At 42.0% G+C, this 21,769-nt stretch overlaps 1 protein-coding gene across 5 annotated transcripts; it reads left to right on the top strand.

Annotated features, from left to right (window-relative positions):
• Positions 1-1,804: 1,804 nt before the first annotated feature.
• Positions 1,805-21,443, top strand: LOC306841316 (homeobox-containing protein 1-like). Of its 5 annotated transcripts, none has more exons than XM_079371125.1 (11): positions 1,805-2,188; positions 4,387-5,052; positions 6,929-7,014; positions 7,609-7,719; positions 10,746-10,899; positions 11,148-11,230; positions 11,955-12,008; positions 12,311-12,406; positions 13,574-13,668; positions 14,801-14,884; positions 15,380-21,443. In XM_079371125.1, exons 2-11 carry the CDS (start codon positions 4,391-4,393, stop codon positions 15,521-15,523), a joined length of 1,569 nt encoding a protein of 522 aa, XP_079227251.1. In that variant the 5' UTR covers positions 1,805-2,188; positions 4,387-4,390; the 3' UTR covers positions 15,524-21,443. The 5 variants fall into 5 exon arrangements, with proteins under 5 accessions (XP_079227251.1, XP_079227250.1, XP_079227252.1 ...); XM_079371124.1 differs by having other exon boundaries at positions 1,806-2,188; positions 4,384-5,052; XM_079371126.1 differs by having other exon boundaries at positions 1,807-2,188; positions 4,384-5,052; positions 13,577-13,668.
• Positions 21,444-21,769: the final 326 nt, after the last annotated feature.

Here is a 21,769-nt window from a genome sequence, read left to right as displayed (position 1 = left end):
AATCACATTTATTTCAAGTGTCAAAAAAACAATCAAACATACCCATAAGCAAATTATGTTTTTCCAACTCAGACTAAAGATGTTCTTCTTCCTCTCACATCTGACTGTCAGTTATTTAAGCTGTTTCTTTAACCAGACCATGTTCAATGTTTAAACCGTATACAATAAGTCAAGGAATGACATAAGCTCTTAATTTACAGTCAAAGTGGACGACGTGGTGCCATCAAAATGTTAAAAATCCTGGTATAAGGATTAAAGTCCAACAACTCTGCAGACGCGAAGGGTTCAGGCACATGATAATTATTAGTTTAATTCAATGGGCTGTGACTATCATTCATATTGTGTAAGTGATCATGTGCCTGCCACGTTATCTAGCTGGATTCATCTTCCCTCCTGACTTATGCCTCTTTTAGTTTCTCGTTATTGCTGACTGTCTCACTCCTAAACAAGCCAAATAAACCGCTCGGCCCAATGCTGTCAGGGGTTACAGGCAGAAAACAGAGAGGAAGGACCCAAAAACATGAAAACTAAAGACAAGACAGGAAGTCAAAACTAAATCACAAGAAATGCACACCATCATACATTAACAACTCAGGATGTGTAAATAGGTCTGGTCTTCTATATTTAAAGGTGTAAAATTCAGATGTCTGCTTTGGATAAAATCTGGTGATGGTTTGGTCTCACAGCGAAATCGTTCAACTTTTGCACAGTTGTTCATTCAGCCATTTAAATATCCTCATTTGTTCCCCAGATAGTTTCCTTTGGCTGAAGATAAATTTAATCATAAGTTCTGAGGCAGGTTTTCTAACACCATGAAGTGTCAGACATCTTTACTGTTTTTAATACACATACTCAACTCTTCTAATCCCACTCCTTTACTTTGTTACTGTTCATTGTAACTTGATTAAAGATTAAACTCACTTCACTTCATTTCACAGAGCTCTCATCTCAAGAAGTCGCCTACCTTTACCCCCAATGTGTAACACACATTTTTGTACTGTGTAAAAGTATAAAAGTAACACATGATCTTTTACTTTCACATTATTTCTTACAGTGGATTATAGTCTGATGCCTATAGATGAATCAGCCATTCTTCTGAGGCCATTTTTATTGCATATGAATCATAAGAAAAACACTATAACCACAAAGTAAAAAAATAAATAAAAATAAAGTTTTTTACACCTGCATTTTATGGGGCCCCAGGCAATTACCTACCTATGCCTAATGGTAAAGTCCACCGCTGAATGTAGTGCCAACATGTTGATTATAGGTAAAGGATTATGGGTTGACTGAAAATGGCTCTGTAGACATAAGAGTCCACCTATATTTTTCTCACGTGAATTAAACTCTCAAACTTTAAACTTGAGTTACAAGATAAGGATACATTTGATCATTCAACCAAAACTTGCATTTAGATAGAGAGTGTCCCATAATTAGAGTTAAGTCAATAATACAAGTGTTATCATTTATTAAAGGAAGCTTTAGGCTGGATAAATATGAAAATGGAGAGGGCTGGCACTAAAAAGTGTGTAGTTCTTTACATATCTTTTTCGACTTAAATAGGTTAGTGTCCGACATGTTTTTTGTTTTTTTTACATACTTTGGTTTTTGTGTTCATCTTTTGTCTTGGTATGCATGTTAGGAATACATTATATCAATAAAGAAAAAAGTAAGTACAAGTGTCACAAATCAAGTCACCGTTTTATATTAACTACAGACTGTAAACAAAACAGACTGCAGGTCTCAATAATCCTGACTCTGAAGTGTTTTATGAGCAGCAGGGTTGCAGGGTTGCAGGGTGAGGGCAGAATAGATCCCCGTGGTCACATTAAAAACTGCATCACCGTCTGTGATAACTGGAGACCAGCTCCCCCTCGTCTCTCTCTCTCGTGTCTGGGATTTGTAGTTTTTTAGTGTAAAGGACACCGCGGCGTGGTAGAGGCTTTTAGTGGGAATTAAACTACAGTTCCCTCAGAGCTTCTCGGAGGTGTTAGTTGTCAATATGGCTGTTGTCAGACAGACAAAGCGGAGAGGCAAATAATTCGCCTCTGATTAGAAATCCTTGGAAAGGGGTCGGACAGGAGGGCACTGGAAACACATAGCTGTACAGTTAGGCTGCAGTGGAGGAGACAGCGGCCCTTTGCTCGACTTCTACATTTAAATGGTTAAGTGGACGATTTGAACCGAGGTAAGTCGTGTTTTTTTAGCTGTTTTCAACACTTACAGTGATGTTATTAATATCAAATGTTGGCGAGCCCGAGCGGCAGCGGCGGCTAACGGCGGCTAGTGCCAGGGTGGGCATTGGCTAGCATGTTATGCTAATCATTACACAAGCAGAATAGCACTCAGAAAAAGACAATGTTAAAGCTGGCAGCTGTAGTCTGTGATGCCCATGGAGAGTTGACAGCACAGCTGGAGTCGTAATGTAAAAAGAGAGACATTATTTTGCTCAGAGAGTTGTGGCAAGCTGCTTTTTATTCGGAGTCACATCAGGCATCGTCCCGTCTGCTGCAATAAAAAGCCCCTTGTGCTAACGCTAGCTGTTTTTGGGCAAAGGGCGTGAAAGCTGGCATCACTAGTGACTCTTGTCTGCAGTCTTGAAAGGAGAGATGGATGTGTACTCTCACTGTAGGCCTCATAATCTGCAAAAGGAGCATGCATGGGGTAAGAAAGAGACAAGAGGAAGTGCCCAGTGAATGACTTTGGTGCACACTAGGGACATACTGATTCATGCAACCTTTATTTAGGTCTCATGAAAGCCTGTACGAAACATGTCAGTGTGTAATTTCACTGATGGCTTTATCCAAGTGAAGATGTCTTTTCCCACCCATGTGTGAGTTTAAATAGTTCTTCAAATGGTCCTGATCGTTATCAGGTCTGTTTGGGATGTGGTCTGTCACACAGAGAGAGAGAGAGACACACACACACATGTGAGCTGCTGTTACCTTCAGAGCAGAGAGAATCAAAGGAGGATCAGTCATTAACTTTGTTTGTGTGTCTTCCTCCAGATAGCAAACCGGTCCAGTCTGTGTTTAGTGAAACTTGTGCGTGGGTCAGTGATTTATATATTGGTTTGCATTGTTGCCAGCCTGCAGCACTTAACCTCTGCTCAGTGTTTGTTGAGCCAAAGTGAAAAGTTAACTCTGTGAAAACTCAACCAGGAGGGATCATTTGAAAGGCTCAAGGAAGGATGTTCCTCTGTAAGGCAGCAGCATACGTCTCTGACTGTTTAAAGTGTACTGAGTGCATGTACAGTACATGGACTTTATACTGTGATCGTCTTAATTTAAATAAAGCATCTTTTTATTTGCATTTTTAATACAGTTTTGCATCCTGCGCTGGGACGTGACTGGTTTTTGCGTTGAGTTAATGTGATTGTTAATGATTTGCATCGTCAGTAAACTTCCCCATGAACAATGGAAAAGACTAGTTAATGTTCACCAGCGCTCACAGCTCTCTGGTTAGGAAGTCACATATTTCTGCGCCCATCATACTCGACTGAACTCTCAGCATCGTTCTCCTCGTTTGAAAGTTTGTTGTCACGGTCCTCCCCATTGTCATGTTAGTTTCCTTCTTGATATCTCAGAATCACAGTCAATACAATAACATGTTTTTTTTTTTTTGGTCCGTGTCTTTTGCGAGCTGCAGAATAATGCAAATTCATAAAAACTGCCAGTGACCCCTTTTTAAACCATTTATCATATCAGCATCGGTCGGCTGGTACAGAAGATGGAAACTCTGCCGCAGTCTGATTCCACTTGCATTGATTTTGAGCACAGCAAATTGCTTATGAAAAACATACGGCGTGGGTGGGTGGGTGTGCAGAGCCGGGGATATCGTGAAGCCCTTAAAGAACGGCAGTCAGAATGTTAAGATAGCATCAGCTGTCAAGGTGACTCTGGCACTCTGCGTGTGTCGCCTGCTGCCTCCCAAAAATAGCAGATTTTTTTTTTTTAATGCCCTGCCCCTCCCTCCCTTTTTCTTTCACACTTCTATCTCTTGTCTTCCTTTTCTTATCTGCTGCTTCTTTATAGTCCTCCAGCCATATTTCCCTCTTTTCCCATCCCTCCCAGGCAACTTTCTTCCTTTGACTGTTCTCCGCTGCCGTTCACTCCTCTCTTCCAATCGCTCTCATTTGTCTCACCATCTGCAACTGATTTCTTTTTTTTTTTTAAATGTTTTTCTACTTAATCCTCTCATTTCCACCATCCCTCCATCTGTCCCATTTCTCCCTGACTGTCTTTTTTTTGTCCATCATGTCCTTTCATTCCCCTCCTAGATATTAAACACCTCCTTACTTCCTTAACTTAACATTTCCTGTTTCCTTTTCCTTCCTCTTCTCTCCTCTGACTCACACCTGTCTTGTTTATTTTTCTCATCCAGCAGCAGGATGTCTGAATTCAGTGAGGAGCCGCGCTTCACTATCGAGCAGATAGATCTGCTGCAGCGGCTGCGTCGCACCGGCATGACCAAGCAGGAGATCCTGCACGCGCTTGACACCCTGGACCGGCTGGACCGGGAGCACGGTGACAAGTTTGGGCGGCGCACCTCCTCTTCCTCATCTTCCTCGTCCTCCTATGGAGTTGGCGGGGCGAACAACAACAACAACTCTGCCTCTAATAATACTACATCATTCAACAATAACAACACTGCCTCGGCAACCACCACCTCTTCCGTTACATGCAACGGCAACAACGGCGAGGGCAGCACGAGCGACAACTCCGCGGCCGCCGCCACTTCCACGACCTCCAAAATCTCCACAGCCACGCAGACGCAGTTCGGCAGCGGCGGAGGAGGACTGTCGCCGTCTCCGAGCAACAGCTACGACACCTCCCCTCCTCCGGGGCCGCCGCCGCCCTCAGCCATCTTGCCCTCGCCCGTGTCACTGGTGGCTCTCACGCAAAACGGTCGGGATAGCCTGGCCGCCACGCCCAACGGGAAGCTGTCTCCCCCGAGGTACCCGGTTAATAGCGCAGCTGCAGCGCGAGCGTTTGGCTTTGAAGCGACAGACGAAGACCTGGACATCGACGATAAGGTGGAGGAGCTGATGAGGTCAGTGGTGAGAGGGAGAACAAACTCTTTGCCACTTTGTTCAACATAGTTTGGTGCCTGTGAAGATCATAATCTTTAAATATCTGTGCTGATTTAGAAAGCCTCTTTTGATCAAAGGTCCCATATTAGACCTTTTTGATTGATCTATTTTGTCAACTAAAGAACGTTCAAGATCGCTAAAAAAGGGTCTCATGTTGTGCAGCCCGTCTCATCTACCTGTGTTTCTAACGCTCAAGGACCCCACGTGGGCCGAGTCCGATCTGATTGGCTGTTTCAGCATGACGGATTTAAACGGGAAGGAAGGCTGAAACACCAAGCAGACACATGAAATAAGATTCAAGTTTAGGTTACATTTAAAAAGTCTTTCTTCATTCTTTTAGCTCCTGAGCTCTGGAGGATTATTTGCAGCCCTCCACTGTCTCTGTGTTCGGCTTCCTGATCTCGTTGCTGTCCACATGTCGGCCTCCTCGTCTCTCCTTCACAGCTCTTTCCACTCTCGCCCTCCAGCCTCCCCGCATGTACGGTCGCATTAAGAAAAAGACATTAGAAGCTCAGGCTCTGTCCTCCTGCCCCGCTGCTCATTCACTCACTGCTGCCTCTGCATTAAATTACACCGTCCTCTTTAGACAGCCCAAGAAGTTAAGAGGCGTTGAAAAGCCTGCATCCTCTCAGCCCGCGCGCCTCTCTGGCTTCTCCCTCGGCGGGGCTGCGGGGGCGTGACACGAGGTTTCAGCTTGTCGACAATTCCACTGTGCCCTTCACATTTCTTTTTTCTCTCTCTCTCTCTCTTTAAGTGCACATTTCCGTCTCCGCAGGGGTTCGGCCTTTGAGCTGGCATCCAGCACATCCCGACCCTCTCTCCCCCCCCCCCCTCCCTTTACTCCACTTCTCCTCAGTCTTGTACAGCAGCTTGTGCTACATTGATTCACTTGTGTCGACACAAGCACCGTTTTTTGAGCTCTAATTTTAGCTGCGCCAAAAGAGGCGAGTGTGGAGGATATTGATGCTGCGTGTGAAGAGTTGTGACGCATTTTAGTTGGAATATGAGAGCAGCCGGTGATGAGATCTGCGTTTGGATTTAAAGGATGTTGTAAATATAAGGTTTGAGTACCAAGTCTGTGGAAGTCTACAAAGTATGCACCACTGGTATGGGTGTGTATGTTAGTGCATGTTGCTGGTTATGTTTAAGGGGTCTGGGCTGGAAGCCAGAAAGCAGGGTGGGGACAGCACATGTTCACCCTGCACGTCTATGCACGTTTGATTTCTTTTTTTGTTTCTTTTGGATTACAATGGAAACATGTTCCACAGATGAGTAGATAGTGGCTCACTTCATTTCTCTTCACACAGTTGTCGCCTTTGTGTTGGTTTTTTTTTCTTTCTTTTTTTCCCCGAGATGCAAAACTGATTACAGCAGCCATAAAAAGGGAACATAACATCATCAGATGGGCGCCCTGTTAAAATGGAGCCTCGTGAAGTCGCCTCAAAGGATAAAAGACAAAATGTAAAACGTAAAAAAAAATCAAATCATGAGTATTTGTTCAAAACACCAGTCAGGCACGTTTAAACGTGATGAAAGCATGCAACATGCAACGAATGCAAACATTTTTATATGACGTAAAGAGGGAAATCAAGCAGTCTAAAATTACAGAAACCTTCAATGCGTTTAACGTACATAATGACTGCAATCGATAAATAGACAGATCGATAGTGTATTGATCCCGAGGGACATTCATGATGCATTGCTCTTCCACAGAGGTGAAAAACAAAACAGTTTTCCTTCCACTGCCGAGCTGCCGTTGAGCTCGTCCCCGCCTTGACCAGAGCCTCCTCTGTGTGAAAGGACGCTTGTTTACAGTGTTGCTGTGTTGTCACACAGGAGGGACAGCAGCATGGTGAAAGAGGAGATCAAAGCCTTCCTGGGAAACAGGAGGATCTCTCAGGCCGTGGTGGCACAAGTTACAGGTATGTAGAAACGCTGACGCGCTGTGCCCTGTGCAGAAACGCTCTTCTTATCAAGATGAGCAGGACTGCTGTGGGAGCAGTAAAGAACATGTGTCGGATAATCGGCGGCACACCAATCTTTTATTGTGACTGAACAACGTGTTTGGAGCTTCCTCGGGCCTCACAAAGTACAGTCATTTTCAGTGTGTACTGAAAGATTGATTTATGTTCCAGGTGCAGGCGCTGCACAGGTTAGCCTGCTAGAGTCAACATGTATCCAACTAATACAAGAGTGATGTAAAAACATGAGAAGAGTCGTCTTGTGTCTTTGACTTTTGAGAGAAACCTTTTGACATTTATAGGTCATGGGTTTTATAAATAGATGTCTTTAATAAGGTTGTAATTCACAGACTTGTCAGGAGAAGTACAGCTCACTCTAATAACATCAGTCGAAATGTTTTTCTGATCATCTTTGCAAACCGAGCACTGTTCAACAAGTATGAGAACCAGTTCCATGAAGTCTAATGTGTAAAGTATCTGTGGCTGCAGCTTGTGAAGAGAAGTCTCACTGAAGTAAACTAATGTTGTCACTGTTGCTCTCTGGTTGCTTCCCAGGCATCAGCCAGAGCAGGATCTCCCATTGGCTGCTGCAACATGGCTCCGACCTGAGTGAGCAGAAGAAAAGGGCCTTCTACCGCTGGTACACGCTGGAGAAAACAACCCCAGGTACCCCAGAGTCTTTGCTTCGGTGCACTGCTCCGAGTGTGTGAAGCTTTCATTAGGGACGGCGCGGCAGCTCGAGCCGTGTCTCACACTACTGTTGATTGTGTAAAAGACGGGTGGCATGTGCGCTCACAACTTAATCGTTTACAATGCAAGACCAGACATCAATGTGCTCACATCTGATTGTCCATCACGACCTGAGAGCTCACACTGTACGAGTGAAATTGGGACGGAGCGTTAACAACTGTTAATAAAGTTTAATTTGAAAAAAGTTGATACAAATGTAGATATAAGGATACAATGTTTAAGAAAGTGCTGCACTGATGATTTGTGCAAAAACTGAACCAAAATTTTTTTTTTTAAGTCGGCGTACACAGACCTGCAGGTGGCTGTGGAGATCAGGACTGTAGGTTTGAGTGTTTTGCAGAGCGATTAAGAGGTTATATAATATTATGATCATGTTATAGTTATGTTTATGACGTGATTGTCAAGGTTTTACATCCTAAATATCAAACATGTTTAAAATAGATCTGGGCGTCATTAAGATTGGGACTTTGTACCACTCTCAGTTAGGGTTGGAAAATTCTGTGAAGTTTCAAAGTTTGAAACTTTCCATTGGAATTTATGGGAATTAACTGGAATAAACTGGGAATTAACAACATTTAAGGTCCGTCCCTTAACAGGGAACTTAAATATAGTTAGTGAAAATGTGCTTTAGCATAATCTTGATTTAAAAAAACAACCAAAAAACGCTGTGTGCATCATATGCACACTGCTTACTGCAGGGCTGTTGAGACCACGCCCCCTACAGACCACGCCCCCTATAGACATAAAGGGAAGTAAGTTTTGATGAGATTTTGAGGTAAATATGTTTTAAAAATTTGATATTTATTCATTTTTACATTATTTTTCATAAATGTATGCTCAGGACAAAACAGAACGTTTACATTTATGTTTGGATATGATAGTTTATTTAAATTACCCTCAATTTCCAGTTAATTCCCATAATTCTCATGGAAAGTTTAACTTTCAATGGAAAGTTTCTGGACATTTACTGGAAACTCTCCACCCCTCTACTACCTACTCGACAAGATAATCTGGGCAAATAGTCGGTGTTCGAGCAGCCTCGAGTCGGGAGTGACCCTGCGATTGTGGCGAGGGAGGAATCGGACCTTAAACGGGTGGTCAGTTAACGGGAGAGTTCCACTCCACCTTACATTAATGATCGTATTGAAGAGTGGAGAAATGTGAAATCATCTGATGGTGCTTTTTTTTAAAAAATAGTTCATCATTACCGGCTCAGAAGTTGTGGCAAATACAGTGAGAGACACTAACATAAGACTTAATAATACAGATGCATGTAGTAAAACATAGATTTCTAAAAGAGGAGGAAAGGACTAAACATGTGGCACACAGAGTCTCTCCCTGAGCAGACTAAAGGAGCAGCTTTTATGATGACTGTGCACATCAGGCTCAGGTGTTTTCAGTCAGGCTGACAGCTTACAGCCACACCTACTGTACTTATTACAGGAACATCACAGGCCACAGGAACATGTTCCTCTAAAGGGTTTTAGACTCTGCAGTGGGGCTTCTGCTCCATGTGTGCACTGTTTTCATGGATCTTCTTCTTCTTCTCCTCGTGTGGACGAGGAAACGCCATCAAAAGGAGCTAACGTGTCTACGGCTCTCCTCTCTCCTCTTCCCTGAGTAACCCTCCTCCCAAACATGTCTCCCTCTCTGTTTTCCTCAGGCCATGCCCCCTATCCACCTGTGTGTTTGTGTCTAGCTGGCTGAAGCCGGTCACATCACCAGGCTGACTGCAGACTACACACGACAACACACAGAGCGGTGACAGGGACAGACACATTTATTTTGAATGAAAGAAACATAATGTTCTCTCATGTCACTAAAGTCACACTCACACTCTCACCAGCTTCAACGTGTTCCTTTATGCCTTTCAAGCAAACAGAGAAGCAGGCAGCTGCTCTCATAGTCAGCAGAGAAATCATGACGACAAACTGTCTGCGAACTAGTGAAACAAAAACCATAGATAGAAAATCAAGGCAGCAACCATTAAAAGGGTTGCCGTGGCAACCATTGCAGGTAGACTGAATTGTTGAAATCACAAACATGGGGCTGTTTGTGTGTCTTTTGGATCATAAACAGGTTCTGATCGGCCTGTCCCAATTCAGGATTCAATGAATGATGCGCTCTTCTCCTCTAATCTGACATGTTGTGAAGTATTAGACCCTCAAATGTCTCTCCAACCGGAGCCAATCACCAGAGAGTCGCATGTTCACAAAGTCCAGTTTAAAGTCGAGGCCCAGGTTCATGTCTCGGGTCAACAGCTGGCCACTGTTTAAGTTCACAAGTGCACAAAATAACCAACTATAAAGCTTCACTTTTGATTGGTTAAAGTTTGTTGTTTCAGCAGCAAAGGAGGTTTTACATATTCAGAAGATGAGTCTGCTGTCGTACACGACCTTCTGAACTTGAAACGGTTAACAGAAACTCCAGCGAGGGCTCAACAGGCCTCGTCACACTGATACGTGTATCGACCTATCGTCAGGCAGCAGACATCCCACGCCTCGTCCTCTGCGGCATGTTTTCTCCATGGAGCCCTGCCAACAGCGACAGCAGTGGAAAAGTGCTCCATGCTATTTATGGCCAAAGTGAGGCCGGCCCAGCTCAGCTCATCCCTGCACATACTCCTCCGTCACTGCTGCAGGGAGAACTCATTCCCCATTCAAACGGCTCCGATGACATCTAAACTTTTAGCATCCTTTAAAGCCTCATCTTTTCTGCTGTGGTGGTGATTTGAGATGAGTCTTTGTCAGCACTCTGTAGTTCAGCTGATAATCAGAATTCGCCGAAGACGGCTTGCATTGTTGTGTACATTATGGAGGAGGGCTGGGCTTTTGTTTGCTCTTCCCAGTTTATCCGTGAAGCAGCGTCTGTACACTTCATGCAGCACATGTACCATCTTCACTCGTTAACTCCTTCACTGTTTCTTCTGCATCCTTCCCAAGGGGCCACTCTGAACATGCGGCCAGCGCCATTACCCATGGAGGAGATGGAGTGGAGGCAAACCCCGCCCCCTCTCACCACGGCCCCCGGTACCTTCCGGCTGCGCAGAGGCAGCCGCTTCACTTGGAGGAAAGAGTGCCTGGCTGTGATGGAGAGGTGAGTGTGGCAGCACACGAGAACAGAAACGTGTTTCATAAGTTCTCTGTTATTTCCTCGTGGAGTTCAAGACCTGTCCGAGAAAAAAAAAAAAGGGCGGGACAATGAGCCTGTGTCCCTCGCCACTCAAGTCTCAATATTGGCGTGGTTGTTCCGGATACATCATGAATGCAGTAGCTCAAATTTGTTGACATCGTCCTTGTGCAGTCAAATTAATTTAATCAGTGTCACTCTGCTGCTATTTATAGCTACTTCAACGACAACCAGTACCCAGATGAGGCCAAACGGGAAGAGATAGCAAACGCCTGCAACGCCGTCATTCAGAAACCAGGTAACACGCCGCATTCACGACGTCATGTGCCACTGGACACAACTTTGTACGAATAAAGGACATCATGAATAAAAGTAAAATAAAATACTCCCGCATGTTATTTTAAATATTGAAAAAAAAGAAAGAAAAGATATGCAGTTCCTTAAGAAGGTGCTGGATCTAAGAACACATATAGGTAAAAAGAAGCAAACAAAGAGCCGCCGTTTGAAGGGTTTATCGACGTGAGGTTTGCAGTGAACACACTCTTCTTTAGATTTGAAAGTATTTGTGATTGGCCCTCCTAAAGAAACACAGACATCGACGTTGTGACTCAACACAGCTGAAATGTAACATTTTCTGATCAGGGACTAGAGAAGATTAAACATAAATATCCTCTGTGGATCACAGACATCAATATGTTGTCGTTGTGAGCATTAAAGAAAAGTCACTTTTATATGTATGATGTTAAAGTTTTGTGTTTACTTACCTCGATCTCGATGAGATGACGTAGTTTCTTCACACTATAAGCAACGAGCTGAGGTCCGCTTCTGGAGCAACAGTGCTGTGCATGTAAGGGAGGGGGCGTGGCTTCTTTTAGGGAGCACAGAGGGGAGGGGCTGGGTGCAGACGCCACACTAAGGTCATGCTGCTTACAACATTGTGCATAAAAAGCCTTGAACACAGTGACTCAGAAAGAAGAGCTTGTTAGCACTAAACATGACTTTTCAATCAACACTTTAAACAGGGACTCCTTGGTTTGACGATCTTGTTTGCTTCTCTGAATCTAAATATTATGTTGGTAATTATCAATTTTTTAAACACCTTGGTTAAATGTCTTCTCTGATGTACTTGTAGAATAGAGTATTAAGAATACAAATAAGGACATATACAAATGATTTATTTGAAGTTGCAGAGTTTCCTCAGACAGGTTTCAAGTGTAAATATTCACTGATGTGTAAACGGGGAGTTTTGTATCTTAGCTAAATGTAATCCAGATTGTCTCCCGTCCTTTATTATTTGATCTGCTTCCTCTTCCAGTTTAGTTTCCTGTAGAACAGATAAGTGAATCAATAATCTTGTTTTTAATGGGGTTTGTTTCAGGGAAGAAGCTGTCGGATCTGGAGAGGGTGACATCCCTGAAAGTTTACAACTGGTTTGCCAATCGTCGCAAAGAGATCAAGAGACGGGCTAACATTGGTAAAGTGATTTTTGTATTTATTTGTATGTTCACTGCTCATTTCATGACTCCCCTCTGTGTTCACACCACTTTTTAAATTGATATCATAGCTCATGACAGCAATGATACCAGTTTTCTTCTGCGTTGATTTGCCAACCATCAATTCATACTCTCACATATCACTATGGCAACCAGCTTTTTGTAATTTCATCAACTTCATTACATGTTTATTTATGTTTTATTCAGTCAGACAACTCACCTTTGTATGTGTTCAAAATATGTAACGCAGAGTTTGTGTTCATCACCCCTCACTTTGATTTACATGCAGAGTGATGAGAAGACTTCTTCAGAGGGCTGAGTGAGAGTGCAGGACTGCTGCTGGTAATGAAATGGCAGAGACTGAAAATCTTACAACTTACTGTAAATAGAGCGCTCATTAGGAGGAGGTGTTTTCAGATGATTGTGGACAATGACGCACGCCAAGTGTGAAATCAGTGCAGCTCCAGTTGTCTGCCTGAACTTGCTCGCCGGCGTCTTTTCTCAAACAACTTTGTTCATTTTTTTCTTCCTGACTTACGCCAACTATCTGAACCATTTACTCTTTTTTTTCATTCATATTTCTCAAACTCAGTCAGGATTTACTCAGAGGCCAGCTGAAGTACAACCTTTCTATCATCACGTCTACATCTGTGTGTATGTGTCACTAGCTGAAGTATTTTGTTTATGGGTTAGTCAATCCTTTAAATAAGGCTGCACTATCTGGAGGTCATAATTCAATAATGTGTTCTTCGTTAATGATGACGTTTAGATTGGAGTGAGTTAGATTCAGAGGTGAGTCCACAACCTGATTCTTCAAAAAAGTTGGGACGCTGTTAAAAATAAATCTTTCAACTTAACTGGAAAGTAACTCTGTGCGTGTGTCCACTTCACACTCAACTCAGTCCAGGTCGTCAAAAAACTCAACAATATAAAATGTTCTAACTGTTTGACTGACAGTTGTTTAAAATCACAATATTACACATCTGTACCCATTAACTCTTCACGTTGCTGTCAGTTTCTCATTTCTAGTGTCTGTACTCTCTCCTCATAGTCCCGTCTTGGAATCACTGCTCTGAAGTGCGTAGTGGTTGATACATATTTTTTTCTTCATTCAACGTAAATCTAATAATCCATCCTCTTCCTCCAAGAAGCCACAATCCTGGAGAGTCATGGGATAGATGTCCAGAGTCCAGGGGGACACTCGAACAGCGATGACATCGATGGGAATGACTTCTCAGAGCAGGTAGAGAGCGATGAAGAATCCCCAAAGACACATGAATGCAGATTTATGTTTCAGACAGTACTGTGAGAGATTGAAGGGACAGGCAACATCATCTTTCTGTTGCAGCGTCATGATTAATTGTAGTGTCACACATTCATTAAAATGTTTCCATTGTTTTGATAAATTAGCTTCTTGCCAACCATTTGCATTCATTCTTTGGACAGCACTGGAAGGATGGATGTGAGAATATGTTTCATGTCTTTGAAGTTCTGTTTAATGAAGCACTAAGACAAGAATTTGAATGTTGTTTTCTTTCAAATGGTCAACAAATATATCCATCACAGAATATAGAAATCTTTTACTTTTAATAAAGGTCACATATTACGTCAAATGCACTTTAAAGAGGTTTTTTTTTTCTAACACTATAATTTGTCCCTAGTCTGTCTACAAACCCCAGAACTATTATAACGGTCTTCTCGGTCCTTTTGCCTGCTCCACTTCTTAGAAATCAGCTCAAACAGATCTTCCTTTTTGTGACGTCACAAAGGGAGAGGTGACTCCCCCAGCCAGGTGTTTGTTCTGTCCTCTGAATTTTCCTTCTCACTGTAAAGAATCAGGCATGGAGCGAGAAAGCCCGAGCTACCCAAGCCCTTTCAGAGAGGGGGCGTGGTCAGACACAGCTCATTTACATATTTAAAGCTACAGAAACAGCCTGTTCTGATCAGGGCTGAAACATAGGGGTTTATAGGTGTGATCAAATACAGGATCAGAGTAGATTTACGACATGAACTTTCTCAGATATGTTTTGCGGACTTAAAGAGACTTCAAGGATTTGGGGAGCTCTGAGATTTATTTAATTGTTGAAAAGGAGGACAATATGTGACCTTTAAGACAATTTTGGCCTAAAACTCAAAGTGATTAAAAAGAGTTTGTGTCTCTTATTTTGCACACGATGGAAACTGTCCTATCAAGTTGAGGCTACTAAAGTAAACGGAGACGGTTAATATCTAATGTGGATTGAATGTGTCCTGCAGTGTCGTCAGCTGCCCTGCTAAGATGGATAAGTGTGGGAGAAGACAAATACATGTAGAATGACTTCACAAGCACTGATGATTTTTTAACCATATTAAATATCTTGTTTTATTTCTTCAAGGCATGTGACCTGCCTTATTTTGACAAGCGACCTCTCAGTCGCCCTTTCGGCCTTTACCGACTGGAGCCCACCTCGCCAACACAGGTAAAACACTCAAGAAGCATGACGGTACAACAGCACAGGCAGTTTTAAAGAAAGGATGTTTTGCCATTAATTCTAATCAGACTACTCAGTAACTTCAAATACATGCAGTGACACAGATGTGTGTGTGTGAAACAAATACACAATTTATTATTTTGTAGAAAGTCAAAGCATAAGAGGGAGAAATGCACTGGCAGGATGTGACCGTTTCGTTTACTCAAGCATAACGCAAATGTTTATTAAATGGTCAGAAATAACAGGAAAATGCACAGATTTCTGTCAGATGAGGTAACTCAGACTCAGCGGGTTGAATGCTTACTATGGAGCATATAGTCCCCCCCTCCCCTCCCCCCTCCTAAAGGCCTGTTCTGAGCCAGGAAAATCCTGAGCTAAGCTATTGTTTGACAACTGGCATCTGGGGAAGGAGTTTTGTAAACTAAACAGAAAGGGATTAGCCTTCTCAAAAGTAGAAGTCTCATTTTCATGTGTCTTTCACAGGATGAGAGTGCAGCACACAGCGAGCACCAGGACCCCATCTCTCTGGCTGTGGAGATGGCCGCGGTCAACCACACCATCCTGGCCTTGTCCAGAACTGGAGGGGTCCCCAACGACATCAAGACCGAGTCCCTAGAGGACGAATGAATTGCACAGGAACTGGGATGGAGGAAGGGGACGAGTGATGTGACGAGGAGTGGGGGAAAAAGGTGGGAAATGCTGAGCTTGGGAAAAAAAGAAAAGAAAAAGAAAGACCAAATAATGCTACTTAGTAAACCTTTTGAACCTGTCCCTCAACCTGCCACCTGTTAATGGTTCCATCTCTCTCGGCCTCCCTCCTCCCACAAAGTGCGTGTAAACAGTTATTACATCCTGTCCCCACCCAACCCTGACCAAACCGAAACATCTGGCGGATCTCATCTGATCTCTGAGAACAACAGAAATAAGAAGGATGGCAATCCAGGCCCTTTTAATCCTCAAGAGGGAGGTCGTCAGCTTGGATCGTGTCTCCCAGGAACTCCCCTCTCTCCACTTTATACACTCTCTCCTCACAGGATACCTCTAATCTCTCCTCTCCCCTTCCCCATACCCCCTCTCCTACCCTCTCAAGCCTTGTTGTCTGAGCCAATCCTCAGTCTATTAAACCTCAGCGTCAACCTCAGAAAAAAAAAAAAAATCACATGTATATATGATATATATGGTTCTCAGTCACACTCACTTCATGGTGTGCTATCTACCTTCAGTACCTACATACTCCTCAAAACTCACCTTCTTCATTGTGCAATTCATGAGTAGAGCAGCCTCCAGCCGTTGACTGTTAGGGTTTAATTCTCTCCTTCTCCTGCACAGAGGCGGTCAGACAAGACATCTGCAAACCAAACAATCCAGTTACTGTCTTCAACAGAGGACCTGCTGTTGAATGAAAACCTCTGACAAGTCAGAAAGAAAGAAGTAGCCTTAATGTCATACACATATGTACACTATTACTGCATACAGTTGAAACACAACCCGTTCTCTCCCTGATGATGCGTTTAAATGCCAGAAATAAGGTAAGGTATATATTCAACAGCAGCAGTGGTTTAAGTGTCGCCTACATTTTCCTCCGTGAAACCCTTGGCCGTTTGGGCTTAAAACAATCAGACGAGGCTCAACAGTGTGGTTACTGAAGTAAAAAAAAAAAACCCCATTCATTTTCTTCATCGCGGATTTGATTATTAGCTGTGATGTCATAACCGTCAAAAGGTAGTCTCACCACGAGCTACCCGAGTGTGAAAGGATGGTTTATGCTCCTGTAGGAGACACAAGTTGGTTTGATATCAACCTTGTTATAATTAAAAACGACTGATCTCCAATGTGTGGGGAAAAGAACTACACTACCCACGATCATAGAGTGCCCCAACGAAGTCTGTGACTGGTGGAGCTCGCTGTACGGCGATGTATGCGAATGGATAGTTTCCTTGGCAGTCGAGCTGGTTAGTAACCTAACACAAGATGAACCTGTAATCTTATGTCACAGTGAATGTATTTTATATGTTCAACAACACAAACGACTACACTTCTGTCAACAGTATAAACACTAAACGACTAAATTTACATTTAAGAAGAAAACCTTTCATTCGCAAAGGATTATGGGATAGGTAGTTCCTTGAGTCCAGAAGAAAATGATGTACTTTTCGACCGTTCCTGCCGTTTTGGCGCCTAATCAAATGTTTTATAGTCGTAAGTGTTGGGGTAGCTCGTTGTCTTGGTTACAGCCGTCAGTCACTCGATAAAAGGATTTTGTTGAATGCCAATGGAGGATTTGAATGGGAAAATTTACTTTGGGAACCAGAGCTGCTAAATAAGTGTGCGGTCACTGTTATGCTGTGCTGCCTTGATATTTAGTCTCCCATCGTGTAGTACTCAAGGCGACAAGAATCAATGTGATAATCAAGCAAACTTAAGCTATATAATAAGGGGAATCGTGCTTTGTTTAAATGTCATAAATGCCAAAGGAAAATATGCTTGGAGCTAAAAGCTAAGAGGCTTAGCAAAGACTTACCTGAAGAATTGTGTCTGCAATCATCCAAAGTGATTTTTACTCACTGTTCTGGCGTATGTAGAAAGAGAAGCCTCTTGAGCCGGCGTGGTGTCAAAAGTAGGGTTGAAACTAAAAGCAGGCCAGTAAAGATAGGTATTAGCAGCCAGATGTTTAATGATCAAATTCCTAAGCTATTCACAACTTGTTCTGTGATGCTGCCTCTTTATAATGGCCTAAAGAATGTGCTTTCAGAAGATCTTTTATATCCTTGTGGGTATCAAAGCAGACTGAATCCACAAGGAAGTCAATTAGAAGAACTTTTATGGTGATGTATGTTTTTATTTCTTCTATAATAGCCTCAAAGGTAAAAGTACCACTTTGAAGAAGGGTCAAAGACATTTCAAGTGGTGATAATCGACAGTAGACGAGTCCTTTGCACATCTGTTTCATAAGACAGATGTGTAAGAGAGGAATGTGTCCATCAAACGTGGAAAATCTTCCACATTTCTTTAACCCAGGTATACATTTTCCAAAACCACTTTTGACTTAATATAATCATAATGTCATAAGAAGAGACAAAGTGCTGTGTGTTCCTTCAAGGTACAGGTCCTGTTCCTGGACTTCACTAATCATTAAGGTTCTCTCACTGATATCAGGTCACGTTTGGCCAAACGGTAATCAAGTTGAATAAACAGTTCAGGGGGAAAACGGGCTCATTCATTTTCCTGCCATGTTTGATGAGAAGATTGATGTCACTCTTAATGTCTGTTGGTTAAAACTAAAGTTGCAGTCAGGAGAACGTTAGCGTAGCATGAAGACTGGGAGGTAAACATATCGTCTTGACTCAGCCCAAATGTAGAATATCTGCGCTCTGACACATCTTAAGTCCTATTTGAAATAAAGCCATACTAAAGGGTGTTAAATGGATGGTGAAGGAGTTGGGATATTTTGTGGCAGGACGTGATGACTTCCTGTGTCTTTTTTTATATTGTAATGTATTGTAAGACATTTTTAACTTCTGGCTTTGGCTTGAAATAGAGCCCGACTCAGCTGAACACAAGAAACGTTTCTGTCACATTATATCTGTGGATTGTAGTAGTGATGCTTGGTGTTTTTGTTTACATTGGAAAGATCAACTCTTGACGTTTCCCTGTTTCCTGAAGTCTTCATGTTAAGCAAAGGTAACTTTCTCCACACTGTAGCTGAGCAATATGTAACTGTGACGCCTAGTGTTTAAAATGCAGTCTAAATCAAAAACATTGGAGAGAGTTGTCTCCTCCCTAGAGTCGGTGCTCACGCAGGTTGCCATGTCGAGGACACTGAAGCTTCAGTGTTTAGCCAACTCTCGGTTTAGAAACCTTTTTGCCTTCTAACTTCTCCAATATTGATTCTGGTTTGAACACGTTTCATGCTCGTGGAGCTTATTCTAAAAATGCAGAAGTTTTTCTTTGGGTAGAATCAGTTATTTCTGAACCAGTTTGCTTACCCAGTATCGCCCCAGCACCTGTTGGTTTGCTAATTTTCCTGTAAACGGAGGGGCAAAACAGAGTTGTGGGGATTGTCTACTTCTCTAGTCAAAACAAAAGGAAGAGGACAAACTGTCTGCTGTGTTGTTGGAGAAACTTCAAGACAGCATGTTTCCTTTATGTCTGATGATATAGTACGGTCATTTTAAGATTTCATTCAGTAAATATCTTGCATATTAGACCTTTAAGCATTCAGACATTAGAGTGGTATCGATCTTCTCACTTTAAATCTTGGCATGAAAGCAATAGTTTGACATTTCCCATAATGATACATTATTGCTTTACAGGAACCCGTTGCCTTTGGGATGGTTTTGGAGAATGGGGAAAATATTCTACAAGCAGGATTAAACAAAGCAAAGTACTGTTTTTTTATTTTAAAAAAGTCCCATGTGGACATCTGTGAGGTATGACATTAATGTGCATCTTGATCCTGCTTGGAGAAAGGCCTCCGCTCCTGGGTTTTATTCTTGTAAAGCTCTATTTAAATCTATTGCTCCTGTGTGTTTGAAGCTCAGAATACAGTGAGTCAGTACTGGGACCTGTGTTCAAAAAAAAAAGAAAAAAAGAAAAGGTTTGAAAGACAAAAACCGATATGTATTTATATTCATTTTTTAATGGTAATGTACAAAAGAATGAAATATGTTTTAACATGATTTTCTTTTATTGTTTATGAATCATGCTTTATCATTTTTACTTTTTTTTTTTTTTTTTTTTTCTTATCATTTGAACTGTATTGTACTGTTGTGTCATCCCTTAGTTGGCGGCACAACAGTCCCTCCCGCTGTGTTCCTGAGGTACAGAGCTCATTTTTGAAAAGATAAATGATGATGCACCTTATTAACAATCACTGTCGCCTAAGCTAAAAATGTAACCTTCCTTTCCTCTGAGCTTTTGCTTTGGAGGAGCAAACATGGCTGGTGTGAGACAACATGTCAGTACAGCTGCTTCACACGCCTTATAAAAGCCAAATATCTAAAGGCTCCAAATTACGCCACGCCAGACGCCATTATGAAATTCAGCTTTTTAATGTTGATCCTTCTCTTGATTACAGAACCGTACAACTCAGAAATATGCCTCAGAGAATTCATTGACAGACGAAATAACCTGAACCCGACCGATATGGGATATCTTTTTTAGCTCTATGTTCAGTCGGATCAATAGTTTTAAATATAAACATTCCTTGTGTTGAAATCCAGTTATCCAACATATGTGGAAGAGATGTACATGATCATGTAGACAAAATGGTTATTCAACTGGAAAGTAATTGCACATGTACATGTTTCCCTTCTTAACATTTAGAGATAATGCTCGTTGTAATCCATATAGTGCCCTCTGATGCTGACAGCTAGAAAGAGAACTGTTAGAGTAATACAACAATAGTGACAAGTGTTATTTGACTGGAAAATGTATCTAATATCTGCGGTAAAATTAGCTGATGCCGATAGTCACCAGATAATCTAAAATCATCCGATATATCGGCTGGCCGATAATTCGGTCAGGCTGTAGAAGTAGCTGAAGTCATTCTTTGAATGTGACTCTAAACATCTTTGTAAGAACATACAATGTTGAGATCTGTCTGGTTTCATTGCCCTAATTTCAGATTTATTAGAAAAACAAAAGGATAGTGTTTCGATAAAACGTCATGAACCGTACAAATACTCAGGAGATTGAACTGAGGAACAAACTGACGGCATGACGACTTTATTTGAAGTATAAAGGGAATGAATACTTATCCAGGAAAACAAATTTAAATTTGCCCAGTGTATTTATTGTGTAAAACCTTTATGAAAAACAAAACAGGCAAACTCGCAGCTTTTTAATGACGGGTTAAGTATGGCGTTTGGTGTGGCGTTCTCTTTATATCGTAAGTTTACAAATTGGGAAATGATTGGTGTGTAGAAAGAAAAGACCACAAAGAATGCATTTAGAGATTATCTTTCTCTCTTTAAGACACTTTGAAATGATTTGCCTTCGTGTTTTTGGAGATGCCATGGCCCAATTAGCTATCAAGTTTTAATCCAGCAGTATTTTATGTGAGCGTTACGAGTTTGACAGAATGAGATCGAAGCTTCAGGTGCTCAACAGTTTGGACTCTGTACTTTGTCAAGAGACTACTTGAAACAGATTTTTTCTAAACCGGATACTGAAACGATTTTCCCACCCGGTGTCATGTATACTCAAGTGGTAGTGCTTACTATGATGGGGTGTGTCCTATTGTGGTGTCAGGGTCAACATGTCCACATGTCCTTCTGTGTTCCCAGTGAAAACACCATCAACTTCATCCAAATATAGCTCTGAGAGGACTGAATGCTCTTTTCTCAATCTCAACTCTAGTTATGTTTCAAATTACTGTATTGCCCATTTCAGAATTTAGTGCCTTTTTTGGACAGTAGACTGTTCTGTAATTAAGATGTAGTATATATACATTTTTTTGTACAGTTTCTTTGTTCATTTTTTTAACTTGTGTTTATTTTAGTATGATATATATAATGTACAAGAGAATAAAGCTATATCAAAGAGACTTTTTCTGGCTTTACTGTCTCAAAAAACATGTATTTAAGGAGCAATATGTAGGGGAACTATCTCTGGATATGCTCCTGACAGCTGGAGACTGTCCCTGTAGTCGGGGGGGTGGGGGGGGGGTCATCTCCTGAGGTAAGCTGTGACTTAAAAAGAAAGGACGAAGCAGCTATAATGCAGCTGTTTGATGATGTAGTGGTTTATATGGTATACACTGTACTGTACCGCAATCACAAAATATGAACGTCGCTTCCCCCATACAACTTGCTTGAGCAGAATTCTCCAGAGAATATCCTGCGGTGCGCTCACATCAGCTCACTTGTTCTT

Source organism: Symphodus melops (assembly GCF_947650265.1).
Source record: "Symphodus melops genome assembly, chromosome: 1".
Taxonomy (NCBI): Eukaryota; Metazoa; Chordata; class Actinopteri; order Labriformes; family Labridae; genus Symphodus; species Symphodus melops.
This window is presented reverse-complemented; position numbering and strand designations above follow the sequence as displayed.

Excerpts from the sequence above, each read along its gene's own strand:
- LOC306841316 (XM_079371125.1), top strand. The coding sequence starts at position 4,391 with ATGTCTGAATTCAGTGAGGAGCCGCGCTTCACTATCGAGCAGATAGAT. Across the intron at positions 12,009-12,310 it reads TGAATCTAAATATTATGTTG|GGAAGAAGCTGTCGGATCTG; the intron begins GTAATTATCAAT and ends GGTTTGTTTCAG. Across the intron at positions 13,669-14,800 it reads GGAATGACTTCTCAGAGCAG|GCATGTGACCTGCCTTATTT; the intron begins GTAGAGAGCGAT and ends TATTTCTTCAAG.